Genomic DNA, 16931 nt, shown 5'->3' with positions numbered 1-16931 from the left:
ATTGTGCCTTTCACAGGAGAAATCATAAAAAGGTGCTGACATCTCAAGATCACAGCACTGTTACCTTCATAGGATGATGACAGCTTTGTTTAAGTGCCTTTTAGTAATGTAAGTGTGCCCATATGCAGCACACTTAAGAATTCAAATCATAAACTGTTATTACATATCATAAAATGTTATCACAATTATTAAAGGAAATAACACAGAAAACAAGTGGCATGGTAAGTCATGAGGGACAGTCAGACCTGACTGACTGACATCCTCAGGCATTGCTTAACCTCTTCATACTCACTGTTTATTGATAGCAATACAGCTATTTCCACATACAAAATTTAGTCTTTCAATTTCTAGTTAGTGGTTTGGTTTTCTTTCCCTAAATGCCATTGAAAAAATAAAACTTATTCCCCTGTTTTCAAGTAAATGTATGTGTTACAGCTGTTACCTCTGGCTTCAGCTAAGTGTATGAGCTGACAAGGGGAAGGGAGAGAGCATCCTTCTCCAAATGCTTTGGTACACAGCCCCCCCCCCAGTCATCATTAATGAAACACTGCAGTGATGCAAAGAAATGTAACAGTTCAAGCTTGTGCTAACTTGAAGCTGAGCTTAGAGTGCTTTTTCTAAATATTCCTGTTCACCACATATATGAACTCTGATCAGTTACATACAGTTCATGGGACATTGCACATTTATAACAGCTTAGCTGGGAATACAACATATTAACTGTTAATACTAAGGCTAAACATGAGGATGATATTGCAGATTGACACATCTGGAAGCCAGGTTCAATAGCTTCTTATTAGGGAAAATCCGAATCAGAGGTATCTGTGAAGGCAACTATTCTTTAATAGAATAAAGAATCCTATTAAATCCCCACCAGGATACAGTCTGGTAACTATATGCAGTATTTAAGATTTTGTTAGATCAATCAGAACCTCTTGAAATCTTTTTTTGAGTAAGCTTTACAGCAAAAGTTTCACAGCAGAAATTATGGAGTAGAAACACACTTCTGAGAAATGTAAATGACAATCTTATGTTCAACACCATTCACTTAAGATGATAAATTATTTGCATTAAAGGTATTATTTATTATAAGCTTCAACATGTCTATCAGTGCTGTTTAGACAATTTATATTTACATTACTAAGCAACTATGAAGAGGGAAGGCAGTCCAGAATGTTATATTCTCTGGCACACATAGGGCAAAAATTTAAAACATAACTGCTACTGTGGGTTAAGCTATATAACTAAAACAAGCTAGTGGACAACAGTGTACTTCATTTCTGGGAGCACTAAGGGATTTTTTATGCACTGTATAGAGTGAGACTAACAAATAGGATCCCTATTAATATATAGCATTAAGAATACTGCTGAATAACTGTGGAAGAGTTAATGGCCATGAGTACAAAAATCAGGAATTAAAATTAACTGAAGGATTTGACTTCAAAGGACACTGAGTAGAATTCAGAAGCCCAGCTCAGCTGCTGTTGAGGTAAATGTGAGTTTTATCTTGAAACTTGACAATTCCACATTTTGTTAACTAAGCAGCCAGGTGAAGTTTCATGACTAAACCAAGGAATGGTCCAGAAAAGATAACCAGGAAATTACTTAGTCAGTGTTTCTCACTCCACAGTAACAACAGAGCACCCATGAAATGATCACGCACGAGGCTGTAAAGAAGTGAACAGAAGAGTGTGAACTGTGCACTTGGATCCACTCCATGTTGAGCAGGACAGACATAAAGGAAGCTCAAAGGAAAATTAGAGAGGTTCTCAAGAAAAAACGTCTCAGTTTGGACAAACCACAGACTGCCAAGTTACAAGAACAGCACAGCAAGGCATGCACATTTAGGTCACTATCCTAAATCCTAAATACCTGCTACTGGGGAAGCTGAACCCTCAGAGAAGGGGGAGCTCACCTTGGCAAGATGTGCTGCTGGGCTGACCACAACAGCTGGTCTGGATGTGTTAAGTCCTCAGCAAAGAGCTCAATGAGTTTTAAGTTTTTATACGTCCCAAGAGAAGTCCTCAAGTTCCGGGCTGACAAAAAATTGCTGCTTTTGTAACTCCTCCCCTCCCCAAACCAGTTTGCTTACCACATGAATGAAATAATAATCCATGTGTGTGTTTTCCTCCAGAACAACCCTGATTCATATTATAAACCACACAATTGATGTGCATTTTACATACTTCTCATGCAAGTGTCTCCAGGGCTGGTAGGAAGAACAGAGGCATGTTTTGCCCTCTTGTTTTTGCAGATATAAAGATTTATCACCTCTTTTGAGAAATAACAGCAGAAACTGCAATTTATGGAACAGAATATTTTATTATTTGTCCATAAAATCACCAAATTACTTCCCTTACTTGAAAATGCATCCCAATCATTATTTAACATTTCAATTTCTATAGAAAATACCACTTTTGGCTGTGGAGAGCACCAAAACTCAGCGAGGTATAGCAATGTTGAAGTTGCCAGTAAGCAAAAGTAAAAAGAGATGAAGTTTCAGTCAGAAAGAGAGGCAAAAGGTTCTGGATGAAGAAACACATTCCATACGGGAGGGAAGATGGCAGGAAAACAGAGATGCAGATTGTCTGGAATCAGTGTATTCAGTGTATGAATAAATAGCCATTTTTCTTAGAACATTTACGTTTTTCAACCTACAGTAAGCCTGTGGTCTCAGGTAAATCACAGAAGCTTTGCTGGTGTGTACTGATATATATAAAGTCAAAGCAGTTCTCGTGTAAACACAGCTACATCAGATGAATTACAATTTGTTACTGTAAAATAAAAATCTTCCCACACAGTTTTACTGAAGCAGGAGTTTATAATGTTGCAGTCAGTCTCAGTACTATTTATCTCAGTTTACTACACACTGCTATATCTGTATACAGTACATATGCTGCTTAAGCATCCCTACTATAAACAGCATGGCACTTGCAAGCCACTCTCAAATGGCTTCAAGATTAACTTCACACTTACCCCCCTTCCCAGGGTGCTGGCTTCCACACAAAGCAATCAGTAAGATAAATATAAAAGACAATCTATACCTCTCCTGAAATCCCTGAAGTGCTTCAGCCTATTTCCCTGCTCTTCACAAAGCCACAAAGTCCTCACTAACTTGCACCACACTATTTGTGCCAGCAAATCCTCAAGCACCAAAACTTCCTGACAAGGGACTTACTAAAGCACCACTACTGTTAAAGCTGCTTCATTTTACACTGATTAATACCCATACATCTACAGGACATGAAGATAAAACTCTCTGCTCTCCTTTTGCTTCTGCCATGAGCTGTAAGGAACCCTGACTGTAAACTTAATGACTGAAAAAGAAATCTTGAACTAACAGTGATGAAGCAGCATTTAAGTGATACACAGAGGCTCTGGTAATTTTGTGCTGCTGCTGCTGTTTCACTCATCTCTACCCCCAAACTAGCCGTGGGTTTAGTTGTCCAAGGTTCTGTTTATGTTTTTCCCAATTGTCCCTGTCATCCATTTTGGATCAGTACAATCTTGTCCAGCTCTTCAAGAGATCTCCTAGCTGAGCTATCACCCTACTTGGCAGGTGTTTGTATTTTACCCAGCCTGACTAATAGCATATGGTTCTGGAATTCTGAAAGAACAACAGGTTTTGGTCCTCTTAAAATGAAGCACAGGTAGTGTTTGCATTGATTGTAGCACACTTTGATGACATCTGAGAGAAAGCTTATTTCAAATACTAACCAGAATAATCATCCTCATATTTTAAATGCTGTCAAATCACCCAAATGTATATCTTAACTATACTGCCCAATCAGTGTAAAAAGTAAAAAGACACTTTAAGATCAGGATACTTACAAAAAGCAGAAGCAGAAGTGGAGTTATAACAATGCCCTGGAAGAAACAAAGAAAGTCTGTTAGGGAAGCAGAATAGTCTTTATTTCCTTGTACCTAAGTGCATGGAAACACACAAACATTAAGTGGCATTGTAAGAATTAAGTAACCTGAAATAACCAGTGTAAGTTCTTCAATACCTGTACCTCAATCATTTTATACTGTAGTTAGAACAAATGAACATTTTTTTTTTCCTAGCTTTGCCCATTTGCACCTGAGCCCCTCTGATTTTAAATGATCTGACGTGGAGAAGTAAAGGTAATTTATTAAAAAAGACCTTTTAAAGCTCTCCCCTCACTGTGCTGTATCTTAACTTCACCAAGCTGCTCCTCCCTAGAGGGAGAGTTGTGATCAAGTCCCATGCTACCCAGTCCCAGATACTCTTCTGAGCAAAAGCTGCATGAACTGTGATGAGTTGGGTGTTGTGCCTGTGTAATGCAAACTGATATTCCCCAAGGAAATCAGCTGAGATCTCAAAACTCATCTCACTTGATTAGACTTTGCATTTCACTGGTAGAAGGCAAGCCTTTCATCTAATCTAATCACACAGGACCCCCTCAGCTTTGCACATCCCCCAGGCAGACACGAGCAAAAATATTTGTTGTCCTCATTGACAAGGAACAGGTTTAAAGATGATGCTTGGACAAAACAGAGGATTTTAAGTTTCATGAGAGCAAATCTTAAAATGAGTTGTTTGGGCTGGGAGTTAACATGACACACATCAGTTCCATAGTTGCAAATAGCAATTCCCCACCATCCTTCCATCTGACTTCAATATTTTATTATTGCTCAGTAAAGTGATTCTATCACTTAGTGCATGCTAATTCACAAAGCTAGATCAGAACTTCTCTAAGACAAGATTGTTCTTCATCCAGATATGTCTCAAGAATAACCAGCCTTTCAGCTATTCACCAAGTTTATTGTTTAAAGGACAAAAGTCCAAAACTTGTTCACACTCATCTAAAAGGATGCTTGTTTTCTGTTTGTTTTCAGGTCCAAGTGAACAATATTTAAAAAAAAAAAAAAAAAAAAAAAAAAAAAGGAAAAGAGCACAGTTGTTCCCAGCTTTTCAGTTAGCCTTAAGCAACACAGCTTTACTTCAATCTTTTGGAAGCTAATATAAAGAAAAACATTGTATGACTAGTTTTGTATTTGCTTTCTGAGTCTACAAAAAGCTATGAATCCAGAAAGCCCATAAGGCACAGGGAGTTCCTATTCTGCCCCTAAAACAAAATGCAACAAGTAAGCACCACAAATGGTAGCAGACAAGGATCAAGGAGGCAACATTTAAGCTGTACAACTTGAAGGCTCTGCAGAATTTAAAAATATATTTTGAAATAAATAATATATGCCATATCTGACTGCCCCACAGCCTAGCTATCCATAATCATTTATCTTTGTGCAAATGTCACAGCTGAGATCATAAAAGCCTAGAAAGATAAGAACTAGAAGCAATAAGAATTGCTTTAGGGAGTCACTCACTATTTACAGGGAGACCTAGAGCAAAATGCAGATAACAGTTATTAAGAAATATAGGTATTCAAGTGTACCAGCCATAGAGGAAGAAACAAGTTGAGGAGGGGAGGAAGCACCAAGAGATGAACTGACACTTGTGTACAGGAGCATTTACGATGCTCAGAATGCAGGACTGACAGTAAGATCTTGATAGTGCAGATACACCTCATTTATCAGAATGACCAAACTTTTATGATCTACAAGTAAGAAGCCAGACTTTCCCCTTCTTCCCCTTTCCCCACTGACAACCACACTGCACAGCTCAAATATTACGAAGTGTTTGAGCCTTCCCTAAGCATCCTGTAGCTTGGGGATGGTAGAACACCACAACAGCAGGGTTTCACCTTCAGACCTTTTCATGAGCAAAGAGGAGCATGGATGGAGTGAGAGATGATAAGCCAGAGGTATCCAGTGCTCCAAGTGAGCACAGGGAGAAGCATCATGCTGCCAGCAGGGGAGTACAGCCAGCTCTCCTCTAAATCTGAAGGAACTCATTGATTCAGCACCATTAGTAATTTCTTACACTCTTTATGCCTCAGTATATTTAACAGAGCTTTTCTACATTCCAAAACTAATGCAATAGTGAAAAAAAAAAAAACCACCAGCCCAACTTTACCCTTTATCTTGGTAAATAAAGATGGTGTCCTTCCTCTTTAGGATGGGGCCTGTAACTATTGGCTTTATAAGTTTGGTGATAACACAATGAACAACCAGCACTGGTAATTCAAAGCATACACCACAAAAGGAAATCCTGCTTCTGTGAGAGCAGCACTTCATAATTCTGCTAGCAGAGAGGAAGAGAATCCTTGCACACATCATAAGCAGATTCCTGACTGGGCTTGTTGAAAATCTAGCATTCATAAGGTCAATTCTGGCAGTTCTTGACAAGATTTTGCCATTAAACCTGGTGATTTTAATAATAAGAAGGACTTTTCCTGTTGCCTTACAATATAAAGGTTTACAAGGTTGAATTCTTCCTTTTGCAACACATGCGATTCCCTGGGGAGCTGAACAATTACCTGACAGAGCAGACAAGTTCATATTAAAAACTAGATGCTGTTGCTGAATCAGAGTAATTTGATGTTAATGTTTTATTTTGATAAGGAGCACTGGCTTGAAAAAACACAGGGATTACATTAAAACCAAGGGGTTTCCTTCAGGCACCAGTGGTGTGGTGACTGTGATGGTTTCCTGTGATGGTTTAGGGGAGAGAACCTGTTACCAGACTGACTCATGGAGTTGGTGATCAAACTTTAGGCACATAAATCCCATTTATATGTTACTTGAAAGCACTGATGTACTTTTAGGTGCAAAAGCCCTTCCCTTCAGGTTTCTGTTCCAGATTTGAAGGAGGGTTACATGACTAAAGTGTATCTACATATTCCTTTCCTTGCTTCAACACATTAACTCATTAGAAACATGCTCACAACCATCCTGCCATGCATCTCAACTCCTACTCACTAAAGAATAATGCACAGATCACATTGAGACTAAAAACTACTGATAAAAAAATAGGTAAGTATTTAGGTTTTGAGGGTAAAACCAAAATCTGATTCAATCTGAATACAGAAAAGGTGGAAGAAAAGAGCTCCTCTACACAGTCCATCTCACACACCAGCAGCAGAGGCTTTGCAGACAAGTATCTTCTAACACTGGCAGTGTGGCTGCTTTCTAAGATTGCCAAGGAAGGTAAAATTAAAATAAAGACTATTGCTTCTAAATCCACTGGACACTAGCACTACCAGAGAATAAAAAGTGACTAAATTTAACTATGCTTTTCCCTGCTTTGTTTTTCAGGCAAGTGCTGTCAAATACATAGTATATGGAGATAAACAGATTGTAGATTAGCACTTCCAGCAGAAGCTGAGCATCTGCCCTTGAGAATGCAAGGTCATTACACAGTTTTAGCATCTTCAAAATTCGGGTGGAGTGTTAAGCTTTCTGACTGCTGCCCACAATGGAGTCAAAGTTGTAAAGTGATTGCCGTTTGCTATCAGCAGAAAAACTTTCAAGAAATCCATTTACACCTCTGATGTGAAAGACTGACTGAATATATTTCAATGATTTTAGGTGGAAAAGGAAGAAAAAAAATCTCAGCCTGACCTGAGACACTGATACAACATAGGAGTCTGAATATTCACATACCTGCAAACAATTTTCTTTTTATAGTAAGGATTGTGAAACATCTTAATTAGAAGACTTTAAATGCAGGTTTGTGTGTGCAAGGTTGTGCACACAGGTATTGTGCACACATTAAGGATGTATTTGGGAGATCTATTTGTTATTTGCCTTGTATAGATAAAGATGTTAAGAGGTTTTCTGTATGTTTCATCCCATGCAGCATTGTTGTAGAGTAGCTACTAAAAGGTGTTTATTCTCCAAAGGGATATATAGAATTGGCCAAACTGGGCAGCAATGGGAAGTAACACAATGGATTTCAAACTATGACAGCAAATCACTAAGCAAGAAATTATGCAAATAGTAAGAGGAAGGTGGGCACATATCCAGAGGGACACATGGTAGAAGATGAGTAAGGATTATTGTAATGAGGCATGAAATACATCAGAACTTTTCTTCGTTTCCTTTACCCACAATTTCCCATGCAATTTTTCTTCATTCTTACAGGTCATCAGTATGACATGCATGTGGTGATCACTAATGAAAAAGAAAAACACCTTAACCAAAGTCACATCTGATTTGTCTTTAGAAATAGGGCTAGAAAGAAAAATTAAAAACAAAAGGGGTTTTGTAATCAAGGTTCTGAACAAACATGTATTATATGAAATCCACTATTGTGCTTAAAGCTACAGATGTTCTTCAATGCTTCATCAGAGAAGGACACAAAAGGAGCAAAGGTGTAAGCAGTGTTACATTATTAACTGAATAAAGGTTAGGAAAAAGTTAACAGGGCAGCATTTCCATTACCACTGATATGGTAAGGTGTGATAAAAATGGCTATGAACTGGTAATAATTTCATCAGAAGACAAGCAGGAATGAGAAGTGAAAATCAATCTTCATTTGTGTATAGCAATATTTTTCACGTGGTTTTATTTCATGAATCACTGACACTTTTCAGAAAGAAAGAGTAACCAAAAACCCCTCCAAATCTGGGCAGTTTTTCTGATTGCAGCCTGACAGACAGACATTACCATGAAACATCTGGTCTTTCTATTTCTTATGTGTTTTGTTTCCTTGCTTTTGTGCTTGGAAGTGTGTTCGTTGTTTGTTTGTTGGTTGTTTTTTTAAAATAACTTTCCTTTGTTTTCATTTTTGACAAATTTTTAGATGACTTTATGATGTTCTACATTTCAAAAAGAGAAGCCCACCTTTAGGAAAGTTCCTTTAGGTCTGATTTAGGTGTGCTTGTGGGCAACAGACAGTACCAGAGAGAATGCAGATAAACACATGCTCTTAAAAAATCTGGTACCATCACAAAGCAAAAGGTAGGCTCTCAGAGAGGTCAAAAAGCTTTTTGCTCAGTGTTTTCAAGAACATAATAGAGATTGTAAAGACCATGAAAGCACTCAAAGACAACTCTCAGTCTATTCAAAAAGAGTGCAAGACTTTCCCTACCCTCACCCCTCAGACTGTCCACAGCTCTGCAGTTCCACATCCTGACATGGCACCTGTGTAAAACACTTCTTATTACCTGCAATACCACATTATGCATAATTTTTAATAAATTAATTTAAAGTAGAGTCCGGTGCTAAACTGTTTTGCAGTAATCTTAGTTTTAGACATCATATAAAGTATGACTCCCATTGCTGAAACAGGGCTATCACATACCTGGATAACCAGCCAAAATTCTCAGAAATGACTTACCTACTCTTCTCCCTTTTTCCAGCTGCCCCCACTTGTTTGGAACTACACAGAACCTCTTGACAGATACCACAAAACCAGATAAAACCACATACATTAAATATATTTATTTGTTTCCAAACCAGAAGAGCAAAAATACCTAAAAATCAGGCTGACACATCCTTGTGAAACCACTGGTACATCCTGAATGAAGAGGGGTCATAACAGAAATGGCCTGGTAACAGGGTTGCATAGGCAACTGTGAATTTTGCCATCTCAGTTACTGAGTACTAAATGATTTTAATGATTTCAACTCTGTAATGCAAATTATCTAGGAAACATTTCAGTGTATTTGTATTTGGATCATGTAGATGGAGGAGCCCATATGAGAAATTTTTTCTAGGTTCTCTAGACATCTTTGATATTTGTGTCAGCAGGGCTCTCCAAATTCTGGTGTTCATTTTGAAACTTTTTTTTAATTAGATGAACTAGAAGGTTTACACAGTAAAACATATGTTTTTCCCCACTTCAAACTTCATGCCCATTTAAAGGACAAATATTTCTTTTTATCTCTTGCTGTCTCAGGTCAAGTTAGAACTGCACCTGCTGGTGTGCTTGTACTTTTGTTGTTGTCCCCAGATAGAACTTCATTGGCTCTGGGTCATTCCCTTGTGGACATCACAGAAGCTCCTGATGCCAAATAATGACTTTTTGTTATCCAGTTTATTTTCAAAAACATTTCAGGTGCAAAACACAGGCCTTTAAAATTCTCCTACCATACATCCCTTTTCTGTTACCTGCTTCAAAGACACTGCTGGTTCTGAGAAGGTTTATACAACTGTAGGATGCCAAAATAAAATACATAATTTAGATCTTTACTGTCCTGCTTTATATCACGAGTGATCTGAATGCTGGGAAGAACAAAGGCTTATGAATCAATGTTTTTTAGGATGCTAAATATACCTATCCAGTTCCTAATACATAGTAGGAAAATCTGACATTTTGTTAAATCCTTAAACACCATAAAACACCAAGGCAATAAACTTCAATAGAAAACAGAAAATACAATTCTATATAACTGTAATTCAACTAATTATAAATAGTACCACAGCAATAGCTGCAACTCATCCAATTAGACCAATATTAGGACTCAATAACAAAACTTTAAAATTAGAAGCACTATGTCAAAATGGCTTTTGCTCCATCAGCAGGGCCACAGTAAACTACATTTCATATTAACTACAAGCTTATGCATAGTACTCTGTGAATTGTTCCTGACATTGTACCACTTCTGTTCTGCTGTGTCAACCTAGTGGCCTCTACTGTGGGAAGGAAAATTTAAATTAAGTGTTCCCAGTATTTACTAATAATTATTAACTGCAGAGGTTCCCATCACAGATATTTTATGCAAGTATGAAATAAAAACAGAATTAAAAGGGAAACAAGCAGCTAGAATGCAGCTCTTTCAACAAAACAGAACCTGGAAACTTAGAAATAAAGCCCTCTGAACACACTGCTACACTTGTTACAGAGTGAGTGTAAAGAATAAAAACAAATGGTAATTGCATTTTTTTCAGTAGGGTGGAGAGCTGATGTTTCACTATCAGACTGAGAGTTAAGCCAAGATATGTAAAGAGTACTTCAGAAAGGTAAAACTCCATAAAAACCTAGTTTGCCTGGCTTCCCAGCAGAGGGCATCTTCAACACATTAGAAATTTTTCTTCTTAACACAGCAACAGAATAGTTCAGGACACACAGAGTATCGTGGACATTTTAAAGGAACTACAAAAACCTCTTGGGGTCTGAGTTGGAAGTGAGCGATTCCATTAAACATCCTGAAACCTCATAACCTATATCTGCAGTATTTCACAGTAACTACATGAAATTCTGTTCAATGGGAGCTGTGGAATAGCCCCTCCAGTAAGGAGGTGGGTGTTGCTGGGGAAGCCACTTGTGGATGTACTTCTGAAGTGCTGCAACCTCCTGCTCTTGCAGCAGGAACACAACACTGTGCATGACCAAGGGAAACTTTCGTGTACTTTTGCTCATGTATCTGGAATCAGATCAACCAATATTACCCACTCAAACTTGTAACACCCTCCTGCAACTTTTTTTTTTTTTTTTCCCCCTCTCTATTGGGCGCCACATTGGGCAGTCTTGTTAACTTCTTCATAGCAATGATGCTGCCATGCAGGAGCACCAGCTGCTTCCCACTTGCTTTTCAGTTGCTTTTCCTCACCCTCATTCCTGGCCTTAAAACTTTCTTCCTCTCCTTCATCTCCCACCTCACTAAGAATCCTTTAAAACTTCCTCACGCACAATACTTTTCCTAATTCCAGCTTGTTAAGTCATTGTCTGTTCCTATTCAAATTTATTTCTCATGCACTGTCAGCAGAAAACTATCACTGTAATTCTGTATGTCAGCCCAGGAACTGAATTTATACACTGCCATTAGGTGGGCCCCTCCCTAGAGGAGGCATAACAGGGAGAAAAAACTTCTCAACCATCCACACCTATGCATTTTTCAAAGCAACCCTCTCATCTTTGCAAAAATCCTTTTGACACAACCCTATAATCCCTACAGTGCAGGTTCCCACACCATCCAGCATGGCCTCAGTGCGACTGAGGAGAGAAGTCACAGCTTGTAGGATCAGGGTGTCTGTAGGTGTGGGCATGGCCCTTTCTCAATAATGAGTTTAATGTACAGTAAGGATATAATACACTAAAGTTACATGCTTTGGGGTGTATGTTACATGCAAGGTGTGTCAGTGCACTGGTAAGGATGCACCACAATTTATCCTTTGTTTTGCACGCAGAGAACAGGAACACAGTGCCATGCACAGATTTCAGAAGCAAAGGCGTTTTTAATTTTTAACTTTGCTTTCTTGCAGAAGTTACAAAGGACGTAAATTTGTCCTTTATTTGGATCTGTGCCCATAAGCAGCAAATTCTCATTTCAATTACTAAGAAAACCTTACTAGCAAAACCTGCCAGCCCCGGAGCCTCTGCGACAGCGAATGTGGGAATACGGGAGGGATGTCACACTAGATGGTGCTGTGGGACCTTCCAGGAACAAGAACCTCCTTCCAAAACAGAAGTTGCAGCATTAAATGAGCCGTAGAGTTGATCCCGTATTTTGAAGCACGCTAAAGAGTCCTGAGTCACAACAAGAGAAACCAGAACGGCAGAAATGGCAGGAATACACCAACAATACACCCACACTGCTTTTGGGATAGTTTCCTTCCCAAAACAAGAGAAAGCAGGTTCTGTGCTCTGCTTTACCTGTAAAATGGAACTGAAACAGTGATGTCCCAAGTCAGAGGTCCAAAACAGAACGAGGTCCCTGCAACCTTTCTGTCCTACTTTGTGAGCTGGACCTCATCGCCCTCTGGTACTCTATTTCAGTGAGTATTAAAGAAATTGTTTTAACACAGTAAGCTTTGAATTAACTAAACTGCAAATTAACTTTTCCTGCTGTGATAATCAGTAATGTGAAAGAAAACAGAAGCATAAGGTAAAAAAATCCAGAAACCTAAGAGAAAAGTTATGACAAATTCTTAAGAAACAAGCAGTCATAAGCAGTTAACAAAATTGATTTAACTGATTTATTTCTATAGCTTTCCTTGTAAGTGAAAAATCATTACGTAGAACAATTTCTGTTGAATACACCACCATTATATGAACCAAAACACACTATTTTTTTATAAACAAACTCTATATTTAAATAAACTCTTATCTCCCTCCTCCAAGACAAGCACCTCAAACAGTGCAAGTATAAAACACTGTACACAAGCCTGCTTTGCAGTATGAAATTAAAAAGACCCAAACAAACTTGCACAGGAGTGTTGTACCAATAAAAACCTAAAAGGGTTTATTATGAATCAGTAGAAGTAAAAAAACTTTCTTAGCATTGCACAGGTGTCTTGGTGACCTGCTACTCAGAAATACCACTTCAAATGTATCACTGAAGTGCTGCCATAATTCTCATGCTCACCCAAACTGTGAGTCTCTATGAAATTATTATCATCCTCCCCAAAATCAAGCCAAGAGCAGACTGTCTGTAATCATTGTTACAGATAAATTCAACAGCTTACACTGGTTTTGTCAGGAAATGTCTCATCAGCCAAGGTGCTAATTACACTCTGCAAGAGGAGAAATGCCCTCCAAATCCCCCAGGGTAGATGATGCTCTGGGCCCTTTTAGATCCTTTCCAAGTCTCCTGGAAAGTTAAGCTATTAATAATCAGTAGAAGTGCACTCACTCATACATTCCTTTTTTCCTTCGGCCTAAGCACCCTGAATTGTTTTACTGAGATGCATCACAAAGCTCATTCAATCTTGTTTCCACTATTATTCCCAGATAACATTTCCTCTCAGAACTATTTCAAAGGCCAAACCCAACCAAGATGCAGACACTCGTGTGGTGTCTGTGCGCAGGCGCGTCCACGACCCCCCAGACCCAGCCCCCAATATGATAATCTGTATTGCCTGTGTTCTGTGCTGCCTGCCTGGCCCCAAGTCATCAATAATGAATAGAAATGTACAGCTACAGCAGTAGCCTGTGTCATGGGCTTGTCAGGGATTTTTGAAAAGGAGCAAAAACACAGGTTTGCCATTTGATTGCGTCTTCTTTTGCAAACACGGGGCCTGACAAAACAAAGGGGTATTAGAAAGGGGTAACATGATTAGCTCTTTTCATACTAATTGACAGTTTCTTCTATCATTCAGAATGAGAAATTATTTGCTTCTAATGCAACCAGTATTCTCCCAGGCCTGGGTGTTCAACAATAATGTTGATTCTGAGCACAGGAAGAAGAGGGTGTTTTGGTTTTAAGATAAGGAACACATGCCCAAGAGGAGCCAAATAGCATGGTTTAAATAAAGGGAGGGAAAAAATGGGTTTGTTTTCCTTGGGTTCCAGCAAGTTCAATCTCAAATAAAACAGTTCTTAAAGAAGAAACTTACTGAATGCAAATAGATACACAGGCAATCAATTATAGGGACAGCATTTTTTTAAAAATGCATATTCTAATGAGTTAGACAATGTTTAAAAAAGAGGTGGTTCTTATATTCATTCTTTCTTTTCAGTGTTCCCAAAACACATTTCTACAGACATTAGGACTGTAATCTTACAGCAGTGATCATCTCACATTCTACAAGCAGAACACACCAGCTGGTGTACTACCAATCCACCCTCCGGGGAGGGTGGGTGGCAGACTACAAAACATCTACAGGACACACACAAACTGAACTGAAAAACCAGCTGTAAACCCACATCTTTCTTGCTCTTTATATCAGCATAAATTCCAGAATAAGTAATGCATTTAAACTAATTAATTTAAAAAAATTAAGTTCTGCACCAACTTCTGCAGTAGATGAGTAAATATTCTTCACATTCTAAGATGTAACTGAAAATGAAGCCTCTCCTTCCAAAAGCCTGAAACTTGCTAATTCATGTAAGAAATTAAACTATTAAGCATGTGTGTTCAACTGGGCACCAAAAGCAAGATATCTTTATTCAAATTGTGTTGCCAGGACAGCTTTTTTGAGAGCTGGTAACAAATAAAGGCACAGGGTTTAAACACAACTGAGGAAAATCTTCACAAAGCAGCAATCAATAATACTATTTAAATAGCCTACTCTTTGTTCTGACCTAATGTTATCTTGTGATAACTGTTTTTAATGGTTGGAATGGGATATTACAGTGTTCAGCTGAAATGAACTGTGCATAAATCGCTGAATGTTCATGAATTGAATATGTTATTAATGCCTGAGAATAAGGAAAAAGGACCATAAACCACCATTCTGTGGAAGATAATAAAATAAATGCTTCAAAAATTACAAGTACACAGTCTAGCATGCTAACATGAAAGAAACCCAAACCATAGAAATATGATTGCTTAAATTGACTGATTAAATTAAGATCATTTACTTACAAAGGAAACTTTTTTCTGTTTAAAGAACTAGCAAATTATTTTACAGTAGAAAAGGTGTTTCTCAATTCTAACTCCAAATATATTTCAGCACGATTAGACTCAATATTATTCATCAATTCCATACAATCAAAAATTGCTTCTTTTCTGCAACTGACATGATTTTGTGGTTTTGCAAGTGCTCAGTCACCCCTCATCTACTGTACTGTCCAAACACAGGGTTAAAAGCACGAGACTTGGGTGCAGTTTCTGATATCCCTGCAGAATAGATAATCTGCTTAATACACATTTTAATGTGCTCAATCTGCACATATGCAACAAGAAAATGCAGGGGTTCGTTCGTGTGCAGTAGAATGGGCCAAACCCCCCTGTCCTTGTTATCAATTCCACCCAAGTCTTGGGATATCTTGTAATGTCTCCATTTTTTAATCATCTGCTTCAAAGATGTTAATTTTTTATATGTTATTCACTAGATACAGATGGAGATCTCACAAGATCCAAGACAAAAGAATGGTGCATTTGCTCAGTTGCCTGCTACTGCTGGAGTCCCAGCTGACCCACTGGGCCATGGTGTAGCCTGTCCCTCAGCACAGCATCCTTCAGTGCTCCTGCATCTGCTGAAGAAACTGACAACTTCTTTGAAGCATGCAGGAAACTGCTTAAACCTACAGTATTGTCACATCAAAAGAGCTCTGTCTACACTGATTTGGAGCTGGCAGGTCCAAGGAAAATTCACCTCCCTGAAACTCACCTCCACAAGCCCATACTGCCTGGCTCACATCTACCATTTGCCCTTGCAAGGACACACCCAGGAAGGCTCCTGGGCTGCCCAGCATTGCCCACATCACCCCAGCAGACTGAAAGGCAGGGTACTGGTGTGAGACTGGGCATGGCAGCTCACACCAAAGCCCATGTCCACCCCGGTGAGTGTTTGCTGGCCTGCCCTCTGACAAAGATGATGTGTCACAAAACTTGTAATGTCAGGGCACTCCAGGGGTATGGGAGCAGGTAAATTGTAGAAAGGTAAAAAAACAGGCAGAGGCATCCTAAATAACTGTTCAAAAAAAAAAAAAAAAATTAAAAAAATTCCTGTATAGGTATGCTGCTCAAACTTGCCAACAGAAGCAGCCTGCTTTTCCCCTGTCTGATAGGAATACTGGTTGTGCATTTAAATCATCTGCCCTGATATGTGGATCTTTGATTCAGTAACATAACAGAGTATTTCCAGAGGGAGAAAATTGTTTCTGAAAACAACACAGTCCTAGTTTAGCAGAGACTGCCTAGCAGAGGAGGGAACAGGCATGCAAAACTGGAACTGAAAACAAAATATTTCCCTCACAGCCCCCGCAAAGAAGGCTTTTTTTTTTTTATTTGAGCTCTCAAAAGGTCAAATGGCAAGATGGGATTAATTCCTTTACAGGAGGTAAAACAAAAGAACAACTAAAAGATGTTATCTCAGATTCCTACCTTCCCCTTTTTAGGGCAACAGACATCAGTCTAAGCTGGCCTCAGGGACATCCCAGCTCCTGCAGCACCTCCCTTCTGACTTCCTCAGGCTTTTGCCCCAGCTTTTCCCTAAAAAAACTACTGTAAGGTTGGAAGTTCACAGTACAGGATTTGGCTACTTGGGTACTTAAATTTCCAAACGTCCCTGTTTCATAGAACAATTTGGGTTGGCAGGGACCTCTAAAGGCCATCCAGTCCAATCCCCTGCAGTGAGCAGGGACACCCTCAACCACATCAGGCTGCTCAGAGCCTCCTCAAGTCCCACCTTGAATATCTCCAGGGATGAGGCCTCAACCACCTCCCTGGGCAACC

General features: G+C 38.9%; 1 protein-coding gene across 11 annotated transcripts in view; it reads right to left on the bottom strand.

The window, feature by feature from the left end:
* Positions 1 to 16931, bottom strand: part of SLC10A7 (solute carrier family 10 member 7) — a 140768-nt gene that overhangs the window by 43827 nt on the left and 80010 nt on the right. For 9 of the 11 annotated variants that reach the window (XR_011727780.1, XR_011727779.1, XR_011727777.1 and 6 more), the window contains one exon: positions 3832 to 3867. The exons of the other annotated variants lie outside the window; for them this stretch is intronic. Coding sequence is in view for 4 of the 9 variants with exons in the window: in XM_071753709.1 (XP_071609810.1) it covers positions 3832 to 3867 (36 nt within the window). In the remaining 5 variants the exon portion in view is untranslated. The remainder of the gene's footprint in view (positions 1 to 3831; positions 3868 to 16931) is intronic. 11 annotated transcript variants of the gene reach the window in all.

The sequence above is a fragment of the Heliangelus exortis genome, chromosome 10 (genome assembly GCF_036169615.1).
Source record: "Heliangelus exortis chromosome 10, bHelExo1.hap1, whole genome shotgun sequence".
Classification (NCBI taxonomy): Eukaryota; Metazoa; Chordata; class Aves; order Apodiformes; family Trochilidae; genus Heliangelus; species Heliangelus exortis.
This window is presented reverse-complemented; position numbering and strand designations above follow the sequence as displayed.